Source organism: Hippocampus bargibanti, linkage group LG12 (assembly GCF_051943395.1).
Source record: "Hippocampus bargibanti isolate YZ-2025 linkage group LG12, ASM5194339v1, whole genome shotgun sequence".
In the NCBI taxonomy this organism is placed as follows: domain Eukaryota; kingdom Metazoa; phylum Chordata; class Actinopteri; order Syngnathiformes; family Syngnathidae; genus Hippocampus; species Hippocampus bargibanti.
Genome location: NC_142745.1, coordinates 10,040,363 through 10,061,823, shown reverse-complemented (window position 1 = coordinate 10,061,823; position 21,461 = coordinate 10,040,363). Strand labels below are relative to the sequence as shown.

At 41.4% G+C, this 21,461-nt stretch overlaps 1 protein-coding gene across 6 annotated transcripts in view; it reads left to right on the top strand.

The window, feature by feature from the left end:
• kcnab2a (potassium voltage-gated channel subfamily A regulatory beta subunit 2a) overlaps positions 1–20,964 on the top strand; it is a 70,860-nt gene extending 49,896 nt beyond the window's left edge. For all 6 annotated transcript variants that reach the window (XM_089011213.1, XM_089011209.1, XM_089011210.1 and 3 more), the window contains 13 exons: positions 2,850–2,893; positions 4,502–4,539; positions 4,692–4,771; positions 8,791–8,835; positions 9,234–9,278; positions 9,362–9,405; positions 10,347–10,433; positions 11,733–11,818; positions 11,904–12,024; positions 12,097–12,191; positions 13,781–13,901; positions 17,480–17,568; positions 20,829–20,964. In XM_089011213.1, the coding sequence (XP_088867339.1) occupies positions 2,850–2,893; positions 4,502–4,539; positions 4,692–4,771; positions 8,791–8,835; positions 9,234–9,278; positions 9,362–9,405; positions 10,347–10,433; positions 11,733–11,818; positions 11,904–12,024; positions 12,097–12,191; positions 13,781–13,901; positions 17,480–17,568; positions 20,829–20,918 (985 nt within the window). In that variant the 3' untranslated portion in view covers positions 20,919–20,964. The remainder of the gene's footprint in view (positions 1–2,849; positions 2,894–4,501; positions 4,540–4,691; positions 4,772–8,790; positions 8,836–9,233; positions 9,279–9,361; positions 9,406–10,346; positions 10,434–11,732; positions 11,819–11,903; positions 12,025–12,096; positions 12,192–13,780; positions 13,902–17,479; positions 17,569–20,828) is intronic.
• Positions 20,965–21,461: the final 497 nt, after the last annotated feature.

Here is a 21,461-nt window from a genome sequence, read left to right as displayed (position 1 = left end):
TATATCGATAGTACCGCTTATTACGATACTATTTTCATTTCCCTTGCACATTTCTAGTATTTTTATGTATAATTAGTACCGTTTAGTACGATACCCGGTCATTACGATAATCCGGTTATTACGGTGCTCCTTTTCATCCCCCGCCGGCCATTTTTGTTGTTTATATCGATATATCCGTCGCGCCATTGGTCAACTTGGTCACGTGTCTTGTTACGTGAGCCGCCATCGGTCGCGCCATTGGTCGACTTGGTCACATGAGCCGCCATCGGTCGCGCTATTGATCGACTTGGCCGTGTGACTTTGTCACGTGACACGCCATCGGTCGCGCCATTGGTCAACTTGGTCACGTGTCTTGGTTACGTGTCACGCCATCAGTCGCGCCATTGGTCGACTTGGTCAGGTGACTTGGTTACGTGCCCAGCACCCGTGTAGCAGAGCCATTTTCATTTTCAGACGCTAGCTCGTGTGTAGCAGACGAGATTGAAGTGTTTGTGTTAAAAGGTAAAAATGGGAAGCAGAAGAAGATTGATGACTTTTTTAAATTGTATACATAATACAGTAAGATGTAAGCGTTGCAGTTTCCCTGTTGTGTTATGTACATGCCCACTGTACTGTATATGAATGCAATCGTTTTTTGCAACAATGTTTCTTGTTTTGTCTGCTGAAGCGCGATGATTTTGAAAATTATTAACATTCCATACTGTGTATTAAAGGACAGCCGATGTCACTTTTTATTCAAATGCAAATAAAAATGACTTCACGCCAAGACGTCTTGCATTGCTTGTGAATCCAAACAATGGCTTCAGATTCGGATAATATGCTTTCTTGTAACACATCCAGTTATGAATATGTTTCAAATACACTGTAGTTCTGAAGATTAAAGCATACATGTTTACAATCATTAAAGAATTATATGTGCCATTTTGAGGCAACATTGGGGGAACATCTCCCAAAAAAAAAGGGAGCTAATGGCCAGCTCCGTTTCTTATATGGCGCTTGGCTGCCCTCTTTTGGCGGCTTTTGTTTAATGCAGTTCGGCGCAGGATCGGATATATCGATAGTCCCGGTTATATCGATATTTTTTCGGACTCCCTTGAATATCGATATAACGAGACTTTACTGTAGTTAGATTAGATGAACCTTTATTTGTCTCACAGTGGAGAAATTTACATTTCACAGCAGCAAAAACTAAATATAGGAACTGCTGTAAAGGCAACCACTCTCGCGGCGCTATCTTGAAGTCAAAAACAAAATAACAAATAACACAAAAGAAACAGACAGTCTTCAATCTTTAGTACTTTCTGCATTCTCTTTGTTGCATGAAGCAGTTCTATATTAAAGAGGAGAGATCAAATCATCCTTTTCACTAGTGGATCAGGGATGTCATGGTGGAATGTGCACACCTGCTACAAGCTAAATGTTGAAAGCAAACACGAAGCTGTAGCATCCATTGACAAAAAGAGATTGTCTCACATCTCCTGCCCCATGTAAATCCGCTTCAATTCCAAACCGTGACCCAGTGTCTTGTGTTTCACCCCGTACTGGCAAAAATAAACATGGAACATACTTTTTGGCTCACCCCTTTCTGGCATGCGGCAGCAAATGACCGTTTATCTCTGCTCTTTGCTTTTTCTTTCTTTCTTTCTTTCTGCCTTCTGACAATGGCTTTGTAAAACTCATCAAAGCGGTATAGTCTGTCTCGCAATTCCACTACTGTTTCTGCACCACTTTATTTTCCAAACAAGCTGTGTTACAAAAGATAGACAGTAGTAGATTTCCTCCCCAGCAATCATTACTTTCAACTCCTGCACACGTTACATAATCCCCAATGAAATGTTTTTTTTCCCCCTCTGCTTATCTTTTATGAAAAGGCTGACCAGGGGCAGCACGCTTCATTGTTTGTCTCGGGTCTTTTTGATTGAAACCATACCTCAAATCACCCTTCAAAGGTAATAGATTGTACTGTGCTGACTAGCAAATGTGACATTGGAAAACACATACATGCAAGAAGGCACAAAGCTGTAGTTAGCTCTCCATGCTTCCACGTGAATGTTGCGCCAAACCATCCGCACGACTGAATTATGCAGGTTTGGATTGGATTAGTCTCACAGTGGAGAAATTTACATTTCACAGCAGCAAAGTGGTGAAAGTAAGAGGAAAGGAAAGGAAGAAGTAGAAAAACTGCCGGAAAGGCAGCCACTCTTGTGGCGCCATCTTGAAGTCAAAAGAACAAAAAACAAAGTAATAAAATAATATCAAAACATAAATACACACTTTCTGTACCCTCTTTGTTGCATGAAGCAGTTGTAGATTTAAGAGGAAAGGATCAAAGCATCCTTTACACCAGTGGATCAGTGATGTCATGGTGAAATGTGCACATCTGCTACAAGCTAAATGTTGAAACCAAACACGAAGCTGTCGCATCCATTGACGAAGAGAGATTGTGTCTCATCTCCTGCCCCACGTAAATCCGCTTCAATTCCAAGCCGCGACAGTTCCACACTGAATAAAGTGGGTCTGTGAAAATGCTCCCGATTACAGGCGCCAAAAAAAGTACAATCGCCCCTGAGTTGTCTAGTGTAGACAGTCATATGGCACTCACGTTCCTCCCAAATCAAAAACAGTGCTGGCATATTCGTGCTGCCGAATAGGCGCAACCGCTCAGCAGAGTCTCAGCCTTGATGAATGTCGTGGCCAAAAATGCTAGAAAAAACAATCCGTATCCAATCTAAGAACACAGTCGGCCGACTGCGACGTTTCAATATCAAGTCTTTGAAAACTAAAATCCACCGGGGTAGTAAAAGAATCTCTGAGCATTAACATCATGGCTCTGTGTTGTGTCTTGACAGAAACCTCGGCAAGTCGGGTCTACGCGTTTCCTGCCTTGGATTAGGTAAGAGCCAAACTTGCATGAGAGGGGTTGCGGTGACCTGGATGCATTGTGTAACCGAGTCATGGCGGGAACTCCGAGTCCCTTCTCATCGAGTGGCCACAAAACACTCCAGTGGCAAGATGGAAAAAAGGGACTGGAGGGGAGATAAATGGGCTGAATGAATGCTATTTTTTAATTATGAGTACTGAGTCGGTTAAAATATAAAATATGACATTTGTCGTATTAAATTGCACATTTTCATGAAATCTCATTGTTGGATTGCAAAGATTTCCATCATCCTTCATCATGGTTACAAGCTTTTAGGATCAACAGTCGACTCCTTTTTGTGTGCCGTTTGTATCGTCTTCCAGTCTTTGTATGAGGTTATTTTTTCCAAAGTGCACTCACACACTCCGGTTTTATTACGCCTGAACTCATTCAAATGCAACATAACCTCGGTTTGTTGAGTTCAGCGGTTGCCAAATGCTGAATTTAAAAAAATTAGGTCATATCACAAAATAATGTTGGTCTGTTTTGAAAGCCTAGTACACGCTTACTGATCTCAACCACTTGTTAAATTGCTTCATGTTACAATCGCGGAGTCCGTGTCAAAGATCTTCGTTCGGACACTGTGAACAAAGGCTCGAACACAGGAAGACTATCTTTTACTGCCGGCAGGGGACGTAGCCATTCATGACCGACGCCCAGCCTCTGCAGTCCTCTGCCATGCTATTTATTCAGAGTATATGCAAATGTCAGTGATACATTAGTAAAACTTGATTTGAATACCACGCCACTGGACATCCCAAGCACCAACATCCATAAACCAACATCCATAAACCAACATATTTTAATAGGTTGTCTTTCCATGAATTAATGAACCCTTCCGGTGAAGGAGTTTACCAAGTCCTAAATTCCGCCCAAGGCCACATCTCCTAAATGAGGATGACATTTTAACAGGCTGTGTGTGTTCACCTCAGATTGACCACAGATTTTCTGTGCTTCCATTGTGGGCCTTGTGTTCGGCCAACTAAGCATACGACACCATGAAACTCTCAAATATGTTAACTTCTATCATCTCTATCAGTCCATCACACTGATTTTACACAGATGAGGATTTGAAATCGGAACTATTGAACAGGTTCAACAGTTCGGATGTTACAGTGACTTCAATGCCAAGGATATCAGAGAGGTGTCACGTTTAGGTTTGCGGCCAATGGGTGGCACTGTTGGGCTCTGCCTGCAGCTGCACATGTGTTTGTCATTTTAATCAGTGGCAGTTAAAAGGACGCCCGGCAGAACCAATCAGTGTCGGGTCATTGTTTGTTTCACCCTATCAGGTTTGTTTTGTCTTGTCATGTTTTACTCATGATTTTGTTTGCTACTTTGGACCATTTTGTTCTGACTACTTTGTTGTTTGAGAATACACCCTGTTCCTCCCTCCTGTCTGCATTTTTGGGGTCCACCCTCACCACCAACTTGCAAATCGTGACAAGAGGGCGGGAAAAAAAATAACTGAAAAAAAACATTTTCACCAGATAGTCGCCTAGGATGATCTTTTGCTGACTTTGAAAAGGGAAATGGTTAATATTCTGCTTCTTGTCTGTGTTATTCTCTGGATATGAACAGGAACATGGGTGACGTTCGGCGGTCAAATTACAGATGAGGTGAGTGGATAAGCGATGAAGACATCGTACGTTGGAGTTGCAGCCCTTCGAACGAAAGAGACTTGTTAACGTTTGCGGCGTCGGTGATCTTTCATCCCTCCCATTGCGCTCCCTCTCTGGTTTTCCTTGCCCCCCTTTTGCTTTCTCAACAGATGGCAGAGCAGCTGATGACTCTGGCGTATGAAAACGGCATCAATCTGTTTGACACGGCCGAGGTCTACGCTGCGGGAAAGTGAGTGTGTGCTTTTGCCTCTTTTCAAAAGCCTCCGCACACGTGACTGATTAAGTCGGCGAGGCCATATTACAGCCCAGATCGAAAAGCGCCCTTGATCTCAGCGATTGACCCCAGTCGGATAGTCTTACCATCTCATGGTCTCCACTACTGCTGCTGCTGCTCCTCCCCGCCCCCCTTTCTTCACTCCTCATGATAAAGTAGTCCCTGTGTCAATACAAACTCATGAGGCGCAGCTTGCTGAGGCTTAGTGAGAGGAAGCAAAAAGTGAAAGTCAGTTGACACAAATGCAAGTCGCTTTGTGTATCCAGCAGTGAGAGACTAGAAATACATTCCCACTGCCATTGTCAACTATTTTTACCAGTAAACGATGCAGTTCAGAAATGGACAAATACAGTGATCCCCCGCTACTTCGTGGCTCACTTATCGCGGGTTCAGTGCATTGCAATTTTTTTTCTGTCAAAATAAAAAAAAAACGTCAGGAAAAAAATGCCAAATGACTCAAAGGTTTTGTATATGGCTGTAGCTTGATTGGTTCCCAGTGCTGATGTCACCCAATGACAGCGTGTGAATTGCCTCATGTGGATTGGCCGTTCAGCTTTCAGCCTCTCTCGTTCCCCCTCCCCCTTGTCTAATCACGAAGAGTTACTGTTTGATCAGTCTCTCACAAGAGAGGGAGGGGGGGATGTCCCTATTTTGCAGATTTTTACCTATCGCAGGGGGTTCTGGTCCCCATTGTCCGTGATAAACGGGGGATCACTGTACTTGGAATTGAGTGCCAATTTAGCACCTTTTTTGTTGCTGGGCTATAATTAAATCCATACCTGTCAATTTATGTTTGCCACGTATTTTGTACTTTTTTTAAAAAATCATTTCAAATAATGTACGGCATCCTATTACAACTTTTATACGGGGAACATTATTATTTAATTGTGAACCGATCTTACAAAGACCATTTTGGCTCAAATCCAGTTGGTCTCAACTGCTGGTAGCTAACGACAATGCTGTCGCCGATCGCAACTTATATATATATATATATATATATATATATATATATATATATATAAGAGCATAAAATGCACACACGCGGTATGCTAGCTGTCTGCATTTCCGCTCGTGTTAGCGTTTTTTTTTAGCATTTCTAATAAAGTACGGCGACCTACAACTTTTATACAGGACTTGTAATCATTTATAAGAGCAGCTTTTCGTCAAAGTTGACAGGTATGGTAAATCTCAATTTAAGATCAGACCCTGTTTTCCCCCTTTAGTAGTAGTCGCCAACTGCATAGTGCCACTTAGCAGTTTTTTTTTTTGACGACGATACTAGTGCAGCGTGTTCTACCGGAAACAAATTCCTTGTGTGTTCTACATACTTGGCAATAAAGATGATTCTGATTCTGATTCTTTTGAGAATTAATCTGGTTGTAACTCGGCTGCTTTGATGTTACCTGAAGGATTAACTCTTCCAAATGGAATTCCCTCCCCCCTTCTGTATTTTTTGGGGGGGGATTTCTTCAAGAATCATCCTGTTTAAGTAAAGAAACTAACCCAGACGTGATTTATTTTAGTCTCGTTTTCATGGCCCATGTCATTGTTAACCCCCATAAAACAAGCCCTCGTTTTTACACCCCCAAAACACAATGACACGTTCCTTGCGAGGCATCGTGCAAATGTTTGCCACACAGCTGAGTATGCCGTGTTGCACAGGTGTTAATCCTGACAGCTTCCACACGCGTACAAGCAGCATGGAGGCGATTATGTTGCACACATGACACACACACACGCGTGGTAATGATGGGGTGGAAAAAAAGAGCTTTGGGTTGCGTCATGTGTTTGCTATGCTGTCATTTCAACGACGGTTTTGGATTTATTTTTCTGACTGAAAATACCATGACAGAGTGAGTTTTGTTTCTCCACAATCTGAATTAATACGTATAATCACACAAATGATAAACGCTCACTCAGCTCAGCTCACCGGGGCTGTTATTATCAGGAAGCACATGCCGCACTTTAAAAATAATAATAATTACCTTCAGCTGTGTCATAATTGCATGATATTGTGTGCAAAGCCAGTGACAAATAGCCAGTGTGATTGCAGACAAGTGTGACAGCAATAACATTATAAATTCATAGGTACAGCATTTTCTTTTCCCTTTGTTGTTTTCTGCGGGAAGTCATAAGATGTATTGTGAATGGAAACCTAATTAATGGAGGGATGGAAAAGATGATGGACCTTGTGGTTCGAGCCCCACAAATAAATCGTTTCAGGGAAGGATAGCGAGATTGCATTGCGTGGGTGCCAGTAGAAGCATGCACCTCTCTGCCTGCGCGCTTACACACACGCACACACACACACACAATTTGTGCTTGAGTTGGCACAATGTGACAGTGAAGCAGCTAGCAGCTAGATGCTTCACTGTCACTAGATTCTAGCTTATTGTCTCTGTTCACAGCCAGTACCAAAATATTCAGCAGTTCCATATATTAAGGCACAAAGGCTGTGCAACTGCCGATTGACAAAAATAAACAACTGCTCATACGTTACAGTATCTGTATGCGTGTCTTGCTATACGAGTGCACCCAATTACAAGTACTCTATAACAACAGTGGAAGTACAAAAGTACACTACAAGCTACTGTAGGATGCTCGTGGTTTGATTTGTTTGGATTTTGAACTCTTTTTTTTTTTTTTTCAGGAAAAATTAGTGGAAATTATAACATTATACAACATAAGACATTAACTACACGAGCATTAAACTGCATTCTTAACTCATTTACTGCCATTCCCGAATTTATTCGGGAATTGAAAATCATGACAAGGAGCACCATTCCCAAATTTGTTCGTGTTTTGTTTTTTCTCACCGATAAAGCGCTTGTCAGACCTCTGGCAAATGATTTTTTTTTTCCGCCCCATGAGGGGGCTTCCCCCATTTCAAGATCAGATAACTCCAGACCCATATAACTTAGGAATTAACTCTTTTTTCTGATGAAAGAAAGGTTTCTTACGCTGCGTTGAATGTTTATGTAGTCCTAAAACTCAATATTACGTGCGTCATGCAATTTGAGTGGAAATGACAAAAACCCTGGCACCGGTGTAAAAATAAGTTAGTCACTACTGACAGTAAAGCACAACCAAAAAAAAACATGAAAGGTACACGAGTCATGCCAACGTCTATTTTCTATGCCTCTTATCCTAGTTGCTGGATCCTCTCCCAATTCACTCACTGGGCGAAATCATGCTAAAATTTCGACCATTTTCTTCTATTGAAAGAAAATTGTGTACACACACAGAACACACGTACAAACTTGTGTTTCCAATGAAATACAGTAAAGTCTCGTTATATCGATATTCAAGGGAGTCCGAAAAAATATCGATATAACCGGGACTATCAATATATCCGACCCTGTTTGCATGTAATTTTCTCCGTGCGTGCATAGAAAAGTATCGATATAACCGGGACTATCGATATATCCGATATCGATATAACGAGACTTTACTGTATTTTCTGACAAAAATCCACTGAAAGTGCATTTATGTCACGATTTCACGTTGTTGTTGGTGATTTTTGTCCACCAGATGGCACTACGTTTTCGTTTCGCAAGAGTGGCTCAATAACAAAATAGTTATTGGATTCGATTTTCCTTTATTAGTCTCGCAGTGGAGAAATTTACATTTCACAGCAGCAAAGTTATGAACTGTTATTTGTGTCTTCTTGAAGTTAGATAAAGGTGTAAATGAAAATTACTGGTACCAATCACTAACACATTTCAGGGCATATTAATAATAAGGAATAAATATTCGACGATGGTCATATTTAGATATATATTTAGTATGAGGATGGATTTTGTTTATCTACTTTTTTTATTTCCTTTCCTCTTCCTTTCATAACTTTGCTGCTGTGAAATGTAAATTTCCCCACTGTGAGACGAATAAAGGCACATCCAAACCAATGGATGATCATGTTATGTGTTGATGATCTTGTTATGTGTTGAATCTTGCTGTCCTTGCGTTCTTGGCAGGGCTGAGGTGGTGCTGGGGACCATCATAAAAAAGAAAGGCTGGAGGTAGGAGATGTTTTTTTTTTCTCTTCTCATTTCCGCCACACCAGCCTTTCTATAATCTTGTCATCTAACATCACACATATTGGGAAGAGTGTGAACTGAATAAGGTAGGACGAGGGAAGATCTAACGTGATATGCCCGCACGGCCACGCGCCTTCTTTGAAAAAAGCCTTCTATTTGGTCCGCCCAAGCTTGGCTCTTGTCAATTTATACCCGCCTCCGCCTCTCATTCATGTGTGCTGGCTGAATTCCGCCACTGTGGGTGCATGTGACACTCAAAGGATGAGGTAGAACGGAGCGGGGACTCTTTGGTCCGTCCGTCTTTAGCGATCGCCCACTCGCCCAGCGGGTTTTAACCTTTGGTGATGTAACACATACGCTTTCATTGTCCGCTTTTGCAGGCGCTCCAGTCTTGTGATCACAACCAAGATCTTTTGGGGAGGAAAGTAAGTCTTTAGTTTGTCACAGATGGTCCTGTATCATATTTCGTGACACTGGATGACAAGTTGATTGTCTATTTCGTTTGCAGGGCAGAAACTGAAAGAGGTTTATCTCGAAAACATATTATAGAAGGTGAGTGCCCAATTCAAATGATTTTCGTCCCACAATACAGTACGAACTTTTGAAGTCACAAAAGGCATCACATGAAGTCACATTTTAACTCATTCACTGCCATTCACAAATGTATTAGGGAATTGAAAATATGATGTAGAGCGCCATTCCCGAATTTGTTTGGGTTTTGTTTTTTCTTGCTTGGGTGCCAATAAAGCGCTGGCCAGACCTCTGGCAATGTTTTTCCCTTCCACAGGGGGCAGCATTTCCCTTTTTTTCCATGTGAGTGCTTTGTTCCAGCTTCAGCTGTTGTTAAAACGCCATATAAACCAATATGTACAGTATGTATTGCATTGCATTTTGGACAGCCCTGATTTTTTTCTGATGAAAGTTATTTTTTTGCCGCAGACCACATTGTAGTTATTGTTTCCTCTCAAGGGCCGTTATGAATTCTGGGAGGCCAATAGAATGTTTCACCCCCTGTACATATTACATATAGAGCGCATAACAAATTAGTGAATAACTAGTTTTCAAATTTGAAGTCTGTTATTGTGGTTGACATGGGACACAATTTGAAATTTCGGTTCGGACGTGAGCAAGCATCATGGAATTTCATGATTTTGATTTATATTCGCGGGCCGAATAAAATGATGTGGTTGGTCAGATTTGCCCCCTGGGCTTTGACTTTGACTCCAGTGGTCTAAGGTTTCTAACGCTGTATTGAATGTTTATGGCAGTCCTAAAACTCAATATTTTGTGGGTCCTGGAACTTGAGTGAAAATGACAAAAACCCTGGCACTGGACTGGACACATATTTTTGCACATCGTCTGGCAGTAAATGAGTTCACAATGACAAAAATTTCTGTTTCATAACTATTTGACTGACAGTTAATTCTCAAGAGAAGCAACTGCCAGTTGTTTGTGTCAAGCTGCATAACTCCATCTGATCTCCATCTTGGCAGGTTTAAAAGCTTCTCTAGAGCGACTACAATTAGACTACGTTGACGTCGTATTTGCAAACAGACCAGACCCCAACACGCCTATGGAAGGTAAGGCCCAGTAAACTTTCTCTAATAATAATAATACATTTCATTTATAAGCACCTTTCAAAACTCTCAAGGTCACTTTACAGTCACAGTTTAAGTTGTTCTGTGGGTGAGCAGCAGCAGCCACACGCGCCAGTGTTCACTCAACCCGGAAGTAACTCAAATAGATAGAAAGCTAGCTTGGTAGCCAATCGATAGCTAATAGCTAGATAGTTAAATTCATAATCTCAATAACACTTTTTAATAGGCTACACCTCAAACATGTCCAAAAAGTTAAACGATCAATTGTTATGATCGGGCATGTTATCTTTGCCCCCTTTTTCCTCCGCAGTGGGATTGAGGCCGTAGAGGCCAGATAAACTTTTTGAAATGGCAGAGTGCAGAATGTTTGTTTGTATGTGAGGGCGACTTAGGGGGCTCAGCTGGTTGCTCGCTCTCCATCTGCTGCTGTCAAGAGTTTCACTTTGCTAATGAGTTCAGGAAGGGGTCGTCGTGTCTGCCTCCGCTGGGTGCTTCGCCAGACTTCCACGACTCGGTGGAATAAGAAATCAATTGGTGAAGTTCAACGGCGGAAGACAAATTGAACTCCATAAAATCCTAAAAAAAGTCCTAGTCTTTGTCAGTTATTAACCAAAAAAAATACTCACAAATCGTTTAGGGTTGCAGAAAATATATTTTAAAAAAGTCCAACTACCATTTACATAATCATCATTCAAATAATAACAATAGTAACGATGATGATGATGATAATAATAATAATAACAATAGTAGTTGCACTAGGGATGAGAAAGAACTGGATTTAGGCTTTCATAAATTGTCTTTCTTTTCCCGAATTTGTTCAGGTTTTTGTTTTTCTTGCTATGGGTGCAGATAAAGCGCTGGTCAGACCTCTGGCAATGTTTTTCCCTTCCACGAGGGGGCAGCATTTGTCTTTTGTCCATGTTAACGTTTTTTACAGCTTCAGCTGTTGTTAGAGCACTAAATAAATCAATATGTTATTGTATTGTATTTTGTACAGATGCTCCTTTTTCAAGCTCGGATAACTCCAGAACGATAAAACATAAGAATTAACTCATTTTTTTTTTTGCTGATGAAAGAAGAGAGTCAAAGGTTTCTAACCCTGTATTGAATGTTTATTTAGTCCTAAAACTAAATATTCTGTGGGTCCTGCAATTTGAGTGGAAATGACAAAAACCCTGGCACTGGAGTGGACACATTTTTTGCACATCATCTGGCAGTGAATGAGCTCAGGGCTTAACCGACGGTGACGCCACCATGTTTTTGTTTGTCTCTTCTGTGCAGAAACAGTTCGAGCAATGACCCACGTGATAAATCAAGGCATGGCCATGTACTGGGGGACGTCCCGTTGGAGCCCCATGGAGATCATGGTTGGATTCACGGCGCTCAAGACTGCCAAGTTTGCAGAAGCCGCCTTTATCTTGTTTATTTGTTGTTCTTTTTTTGCCCCCGAAGGAAGCATATTCCGTGGCACGACAATTCAATCAGATCCCCCCCATTTGCGAGCAAGCCGAGTATCACATGTTTCAGCGAGAGAAGGTGGAGGTGCAGCTCCCGGAACTTTTCCATAAAATAGGTAAAAGGCAAAACAGTCAAGACAAAGAATTTGCCGTCTTGTCTATGATGATGAGCTTCTTTTGTCGCGCAGGTGTGGGGGCCATGACGTGGTCGCCGCTGGCCTGCGGGATCATCTCAGGGAAATATGACGGAAGGGTGCCTCCATATTCTCGGGCCTCTTTGAAGGTAGTCACGTCAGTCTTGTCCCTTTTGCTGTCCTGGCGTAGTTTCCTCTCTGGTTGTTGTTGGTCCTTGGTAGTTTGTTGTCGTTGTCACGTGAGTGCAATGTAGCGGCGTGTCCTTTTGTGGCATATTCCCTCAGTGACTGTCGCTCACGTCGCATTTCAATGTTGTGCAGTTTCATTTCCTTTGTGGAATGTGCATCTTCATGTTTGGTCGAAGTGAATGTCTGTGTTGGTGTTAGTTGTGTTGAATTTGAATTGTGTCTGTTTGCATTGGTTGTTGATCTTTTTTCCCCACCCTTCAAAGTCTCAAGGATGAGGGATTGTAGATAAAAGTGTGTGTAAGGGTTGTTTTTTTTTTTTGCCTTTTCCAGATATAAGACGCACCACAATATAAGGTGCACCTTCAATGAATGAAAAGTTTTCCAAATATAATATATAAATATATAAAGGTTTTACAGATATAAGGCACTATAGTAGAGGCTAAGGTTACGCACAATTTCTTCTACAGGGGGAAATGGAGTCGGTGGCAGCTGGCAGTAGTTGTGAGACCTGTTGTGGCTCATTATTACTTCACATATAAGGCGCAAGGTCATCTTTTGAAGAAAATAAAGGCTTTTGGGCGAAAATGAAGGCGCCTTAGACACCAGAAAATAGGGTAAACTAAACAAGAAAAACAATGTGGAGGTGTAACTGTCAGCAATGTCATCTTTTGAAGAAAATCAAGACTTTTCCGAAAACATTAAAAAAAAAGGTCATGACTATTTTCCGGTGTATAAGGCGCACTGGAGTATAAGTTGCACCCCTAATGAATGGTGTATTTTACAACAGCCACATGCGAGCTAATAGATAAGCAGCCAGATAGCCAGCTAGCTAATAGATAAGCAGCCAGATAGCCAGCTAGCTAATAGATAAGCAGACAGATAGCCAGCTAGATAATAGATAACCAGCTAGATAGCTACCTAGCTAATAGATAGCCAGCCAGCTAGATAGCTAATAGATAGCCAGCTAGGTTTGCAAGACTGCACTGGGAAAATCTAACATAAAATGATAAAAATAATACAACATAACACATATCTTATTTGGCAGAAGACAAAAGTCAATGCTCTTATTTTCACACAATATATTTAAAAAAATTAACCAAACGTACACAAGTAAATTGAGGAAATCTTATTCAAAGTGTGCAAAGGGTCCATTATCTTCCAGTTCACTCCTTCAATGTTAACAGTCAACATGTTATACGTGAACTGAGATTTTATTCACGCATGAGCAGGACTGCAAACCTACAGAACATCACTTCAGTAACAATTTGTCTGAATATTTTTGTAAAATAGCTGCTGCCAGTAGTTGTGAGACCTCTTGTGGCATATAAGGCACACGTGTGTGTGTGAGGCGCAGGGTCATTTTTTTGAAGAAAACCAAGACTTTTTGGTGCACCTTATACACTAGAGATTATGGTATTTCATTTAGCAAGTGAATTTGGGTGAGATAGAGTCACGTGTTTAAAAACAGGCCCTGGTGACACGGGAGGCGAGTCCGCCGCGGTGTGAGTAGGGCGGTGTTTTTGAGCAGGTGTGCTGTTATTTTCAACAGGGTTACCAATGGTTGAAGGACAAGATCTTGAGCGAGGAGGGTCGTCGTCAGCAGGCGAAGTTGAAAGAGCTGCAGGCCATCGCGGAGCGGCTGGGCTGCACTCTGCCCCAACTGGCCATCGGTACGCAGATGCATTCTGCTGCTCTCTCTTTTTCTGTCTGTCTGTCCGTCCCCTCTGGCTCGGAGGGGCCCAGGTCGGCATATTTTTTTAACGTGGTGTTCCCCCACTGTGCTTGTTCAGGCCAAGTAAGGCTTTCATCTATTGTTACATCCCATAAGTGGTTTATGATGTGTACATTTTAGCATATGATATGATCTGTAACATATGAATTACGGAGGACAGGGGTCGGGAACCTTTTTGACTAAGAGAGCCATAAAAGTAAAATACAGTAAAGTCTCGTGATATCGATATCGGTTATATCGATAGTACTGCTTATTACGATACTATTTCTATGAACGCAAGGAGAAAATTTACATGCCGCAGGATCGGATATTTTTTCCGACTCCCGAGAATATCGATATAACGAGACTTTACTGTATTTAGAAATGTTTTTCAGTGAGAGCCACAAGCACGCGATTCCAACAAAATGTCAGAATACATTATTTAAAATAACATTGTGATAATACTCACCATTAATATGAATAGTTTTCCGTTCCTCATGATTGGTAAAAAAAAAAAAATCCATCCAAACAATCAGGATGAAAGTCAACTTGCCGGGTCCATAGGCGAAGCTACTGCTAGCTAGCCTGCACACTTCTCATTAACTTGCACCTTTGCTTTCTGCTGTCTCTCACAGAAGTAAATTGATGCTAACGTTAGCATGGGGCTTGTCAAAGTCCCACTCACATTCGACTGTTTCATGATATTGTTTCATTGCAAATTAGAATCACGGTAGAACTTTTTCTCTCCACAAAGGCGAATCCCTCCGTCCATTCAACCTGAAGTGTATGATACTCACTTTTTTTTTTTTTTTTACTCGTCAGGCTTATTTAAAAGGGGGCGTTTACCTGTTTCGACATCAACGGCCATAGGTCAGTAACAACCAATCAAAATAGAGCTTTCCACCAACTGCCGCCCAAACAGGAAATGAACAGCGAAAAGGCGAGAATATGTATTTTGTTTTATCGGCGAGCCATATGCAATAATCAAAAGAGCCATATATAGGTTCCCGACACCGGATCTAGAACATTCCTTTATATGCATTCAAAGTGTCGTCGCTATCAAAATATGCCATTTCAGTGTCTCTGCAGCATATGCTCATATTTTTATATGCAAAGTCGCACAGCGTAGCCCTCTCTCAACATGCACTTAGCAATTTCTGAATTTGGCAGCAGGCTGGCGTGCCAAAATCAATCCCACCCAGTGGATCCATATTGATTCGCCTTAAATATGAGACTGCGAAAGAAAGAAAAAAACAATGAAAAGCCAAAACGGGTGCCACTCTTACGAGAGCCGTTAAAGCTTTCATGACTGGTCACCAATGGACTTCCCGCTGCTGTCGCGGCGTAGATTTTTCATGCTGGCAGGAAGGCGGCATTTATGGATTAGCTTTCACGGACCATTTGCGCACGCTCTCGTCTCTTCCAATTACCATAAATCCTCCAGGTACTCCTATCTGGGAAGCGCACAGCGATTTATGTCCTCCAGGTGATCATATACATCACTATGACACTCCACCATTGAATATAAAGTATACAACAATGACTTCCTGCACCCGTCGCTGCACTTCCTCAATTCCAACACTCAGTGGCCTCCTCCATCAATACCAATGATTTTTAGTTTTTACAGTTTTTACAGATTCTGAGAAGTTGCACTCTCTGGTTATAATAATAATAATAATACATTTCATTTATAAGCGCCTTTCAAAACTCTCAAGGTCACTTTACAATCATAGGATAGGTGTTTCCGTGGGTGAGCAGCAGCAGCAACATGTGACAGCGTTCACTCAATGCGACTTAGATAGAAAGCTAGCCAGCTAGCTAATAGATAGCTATATCTAGCTAGCTAACCAGAAGCGCCATATAGCTGATAGCTAACTAGCTATATAGCTAACCAACCAGCTAATATCTAACTAGTTAGATAGCCAGCCAGCTAACAGATAGATAATAAATAGCAAATAGATAGCTAGGTAGGTAGCCAGCTAGATAGCACAGCTACATATGGGCTTTCAATACAAAGTCAGCATATTTTTGGATGTAGATGGATGGATGGTGATTTTTCTTTGGTTTCTCCATGTTTTGTGTGTGTGAAAGGTGCCAATGGTGGAAGAGAGGAACAAATTGCCAACCATAGAACTAATGTATTGTGACGGATGTCATTCAAATTGTCCTGACTGCTCGGTAAATAGATGTTCTAGTCGGGTGGAAAACTCATATGTCCAAATAACGTGAATTTCATATGATTTTCACAAATGGATATTGATGGCTAGTCTTTCCTTGCTGTTTTTATGGGAAATTACGAACCAATCTTAACTCATTCACTGCCATTCGTGAATTTATTCAGGAATTGAAAATATGAATTTGTTCGTGTTTTGTTGTTTCTTGTTTGGGTGCAGATAAAGTGCTGGTCAGACATCTGGCAATGTTTTTCTCCTTCCACGAGGGGGCATCATTTCCTGTTTTTTCCATGTTAGTGCTTAGTTCATCCCATGCATTGTATGTATTGCATTGTATTTAGGACTGTCGCCCTCATTTCAAGCTCATATAACTCCAGACCCATAAACCTTAGGAATTAACTATTTTTTTTCTCATGAAAGAAGAAAGTCTAAGCCTTCTAAAGCCGTATTGATTGTTGCTGTAGTCCTACAACTATTTATTCTGTGGGTCCTGCAATTTGAGTGAAAATGACAAAAACCCTGGCACTGGAGTGGACACGTTTTTGCACATCTGGCATTGAGTGAGTTAAGTGTTAAAATAGCTTGAGCCCAAATTGCTTCACTATGTACATTTCTGTCCAATAACTCCACATCTATTTGACTCCAGAGGAGCTTTAATAGAATTTGGATTTGCCTTTATTAGCCTTGCAGTGGAGAAATTTACATTTCACAGCAGCAAAGTGATGAAAGGAATGAAAGTAGAAAAAAACAAAATACATGAGCCGCTGGAAAGGCAGCCACTCTCGGGGCGCCGTCTTGAAGTCAAAAGAACAAAAAAAACTAAATAACAAATAATATGACAGCATAGAAACAATATAACAATACAAAGACACAGAGAGACATTCATTCTTCAGGACTTGCTGTACCCTCTTTGTGATGACATGAAGCAGTTCTAGATGAAAGAGGAGAGGATCAAAGCGTGGATCAGGGACATCATGGTGGAATGTGCGCGTCGACTACAAGCTAAATGTTGAAAGCAAATACGCAGCTGTAGCATTAAGATTGAAAATATCGATCATCATTCGTCGCTATGGAAATCGAGTTTGGCATCATTTCTGTCGTTAGCTTTTGTTCAATATTGGCTATTGAACACAAGCTAACATGCCGCATTTAATGGCCGAATGCGTATTTTGTTGACCACAAGTTGGAATCAATGACACCCCCCCAAAAAAAAGTCAAATGTCATATAAACACAGCTAACGCCCATTCCACCGTGTTTATTAGCGAACGCAAGGTTGCTGTTTGTGATGTTATTTGCATGTCACATGCTGTACATTGTACAGTATGTCAGCGGTGTCATCACTTTTCCACTGGTCTCCTGCAGCGTGGTGTCTACGTAATGAGGGGGTGAGCTCTGTCCTTTTAGGGGCATCCAACGCCGACCAACTCATGGAGAACATAGGAGCCATTCAGGTGAGTTTTTTTGAGCAGTAAATAAAAAAAAAAACAATGTGTGTCAATTTTAGTGGAAAGTATGCATATAAGTGTGTGTGTGTACGGAAGAGGATTAGGGTCACTGAAGAAAAAAAAGAAGGTTGGCAAGATTCTGACTTTATTCTCAGCATTCTCACTTTAAAGTCATAATTCTCGCTTTAGTCAGAATTCTGACAATAAAGTCATAATTCTGACTTTAAAGTCAGAATTCTCACTTTAAAGTCAGAATTTGACTAAAGCGAGAATTCTGACTTTATTCTCAGCTCACTTTAAAGTCAGAATTCTGAGAATAAAGTCTCACTTTAAAGTCAAAATTCTGAGAAGAGTCAAAATTGCAATGCAAGACGTCTTGGCGTGATGTCACGAACTGGGAGTGGGACTTTCTGAAAATGCCCAATTCGCAGCTCAATATTTTGCAGATTTTGGACACTTTAAGTCATTTTTATTGTTTGGTTTTTTTGCATTTGAATAAAATATTTTGGGTATTTCAGATGCTATAAAACGTTTTTCTAATGTCAGTTAAAAAACAAAAAAGTGGCGTCAGTTGCCCTTTAAAGTCAAAATTCTGAGAATAAAGTCGAAATGTTCACTTGAAAGTCAAAATTCTGCGAAGAAAGTCAGAATCTTGTCAACCTTATTATTTTTTTTTCTTCAGTGGCCCTAATCTTCTTCCCTATGTGTGTATGTGCGTTTGATGGAGAAAAAAAAAGTGTGAGTGTCCAGGAGGCTCGTGCAGCTTCTTTCCTGGGAACACATGAGCCTCCGGGGTGGCTTTTGTGCAGCAGCAACAGCGCCACTGCCGCCTCCTAATAAGGTCACACGGGAAGGCACGACTTGCCACAGGGGGTTGAGGCTTAAGGGCACCACAACCTCCCCCCCCCCCATTGCTGATAAGATGCACCCTATGGATGTTGCCAGTTTGTCGTGAGGCGGGGTGGGACATCCTCTTCCTCATTTACACACAGCATGAGCCTTTTCCCCATTTTGAAATGTTACGCTCACATTTCCCGAGGGCTCTGCGGTTTTCTTTGAAAAAGAAACGCTCTCTTCATACTTGCTTTTGGTTGTGTGGTGAAATACAGTAAGTCTTGTTTTTGCATTTACGTTGAACACCCCAACCTTTTACTTCACTAAGCAAAATTTATCAGAATTAGCCCGGTTAAATTCCAAATTCCAAGATATCAGGCAACAATTTATCAATACCATATTTTCCGGTGTATAAGGCGCACCCAAAAACCTTAATTTTCGTCAAAAGATGACCCGTGAAGTCCTATTGAGCCACAACAGGTCTCGCAACTACTGTCAGCAGCTGCCAACTCCATTTACCCCCATTGAAGAAATATTGCGTAACTCCAGTCTCTATTATAGCGCCTTATAATTTGGTGTGCTTTTATATTTGGAAGACGTTTATATATTTAGATATTATTGTTCGAATTAAATTCGTGTTCGTCTTTCCTGGTTCGGTATTCAACGAAGTCCCATGAAAAATGTGAGTGACGGCGATAGATGGTGAACAAAAACTACTTTATTCTAGTGAGACAGAAAAAACACACTCTCGTCTAAATGGAGAGCGAAGCCATGAGCACATCACAAGATAGAGAACAAAGAGACAAAGAGAATGAACTCCCGCTACCAAAGACTTTTGAACATACACAGTGGCGATCTGTTGTCCAATCAGTTGCGGACAAGTCGATCTTCCCGTCCAATCGGTTACGAACAACTCTGTGTTGGGAGGGTCTTAGACTGTATTTGCTGTTGCGACAACTATTGAACTAATAAACTTGATAATTTTATTTAACTAAATTAGACGTGCAATAATCATGATGTGTACTAAGATAAACATGAAATAACATATGTTTACTAATCTAAACATGAAATAACGTAATATGTTTACTAATGTGCATAAACACTCTATCAATTATATTTGGAAAACATTTTTATTCATTTAAGGCGCGCCTTATACTCTGGTGCGTCTTGTATATAGAAAAGTTGGAAAATACACCATTCCTTTGGGGTGTCCCCTATACTTTGGTGCCCCTTATATATGGAAAACTCTGAAAACACACCATTCCTTCAAGGTGCGCCTTATACTAGAGTGCACCTTTTATATAGAAAAAGTTGGAAAATACACCATTCCTTCAGGGTGCACCTTATACTCTGCTGAGCCTTATACAGTAAAGTCTCGTTATATCGATATCGGATATATCGATAGTCCCGTTATATCGATACTATTTCTATGCACGCACGGAGAAAATTACATGCAAACAGGGTCGGATATATCGATAGTCCCGGTTATATCGATATTTTTTCGGACTCCCTTGAATATCGATATAACGAGACTTTACTGTATATGGAAAAGGTTTGAAAATACACCATTCCTTGTGTGTGCGCCTTATACTCCAATGCGCCTTATATGAGAAATGTTTGAAAATACAGCATTCCTTTGGGGTGCCCCTTATACTCTGGTGCACCTTATATATGGAAAAATTAGAAAATACACCATCCCTTGTGGGTGTGCCTTATACTCTGGTGTGCCCCATATGTGCAAAAAGTTGGAAAATACACTATTACTTAAGTGTGCTCCTTATACTCCGGTGCACTTATATATGGGAAAAGTTTGAAAATACACCATACCATGGGGGTGCACCTTATACTGTGGTGCACCTTATATATGGAAAGATCTGAAAATACACCATTCCTTCAGGGTGCACCTTATACTGTGGTGCGCCTTATATATGGAAAAGGTTTGAAAATACACCATGTGCCCCTTATACTCTGGTGCACCTTATATATGGAAAAATCTGAAAATACACCATTCCTTCAAGGTGCTCCTTATACTCCGGTGCGCCTTGTATATAGACAAAGTTGGAAAATACACCATTCCTTCAGGGTGCACCTTATACTCTGCTGAGACTTATATATGGAAAAGGTTTGAAAATACACCATTCCTTGTGTGTGCGCCTTATATGGGATACGTTTGAAAATACCCCATTCCCCCATTTGGGGGTGCGCTTTATACTCTGGTCTGTCTTATATATGGAAAAAGTTTGAAAATACACCATTCCTTTGGGGTGTACGTGCCTTATACTCCGGTGTGCCATATACAGCGAAAAAAGTTTTCTTTTCATGAAAAATAATGTCATCCTCATTTCTTCTTCCTTCATCTTTCCAGCAGCTCCTGTATTTTGTTCCTTTCATAACTTTGCTGCCGTGAAATGTAAATCATTCTTCTTCTCCAGGTTCTCCCCAAGTTATCGTCCTCCATCACACACGAGGTGGATAGCATCCTGGGCAACAAGCCGTACAGTAAAAAGGACTACCGCTCTTAACGGCCGGTAGCAGCAGCCTATCCCGCCTTTTTGCCTGATCCTCTGTTTGCTTGAGCTTCAACCGAGCGAGGGCCCCCAGCCTCCCCTGGACCTGGACCCACCTCCCTCAACCTCAACCATCCTGGCGCATGAGTGTGGTCGCACCAAAGGGCCACCGGGGGATCCCTTGCTCACACTTCCAGGGATATAGAAAAAAAAGGGAAAAAAAACTGCATCTCTCGAGAGGTTTTACAAATCAGACATTGACTGGAAAGTGAGTGAAAAAAACATAAGCACACGCTGGCGTGGGTGCTCGGATGTTATTCTGCCACACCCGGCGAGCTGTTGGTCACACGTGAAGAACACGTGTTCTCGTGTTACTCTCCACGTTGTCTTGTTTGTCTGTCAACAATCAGCACTTTAGTATGGTCAGTGTTGCTACTCTACTGCACGCACCCCCCCCCCTCACATGCACTAAACCAGCGGTCCCCAACCCCGGTGCCGTGGGTCATTTGGTACCGGGCCGCGCAGAAAGAATGAATAATTTGACATAAAATGAAAAAT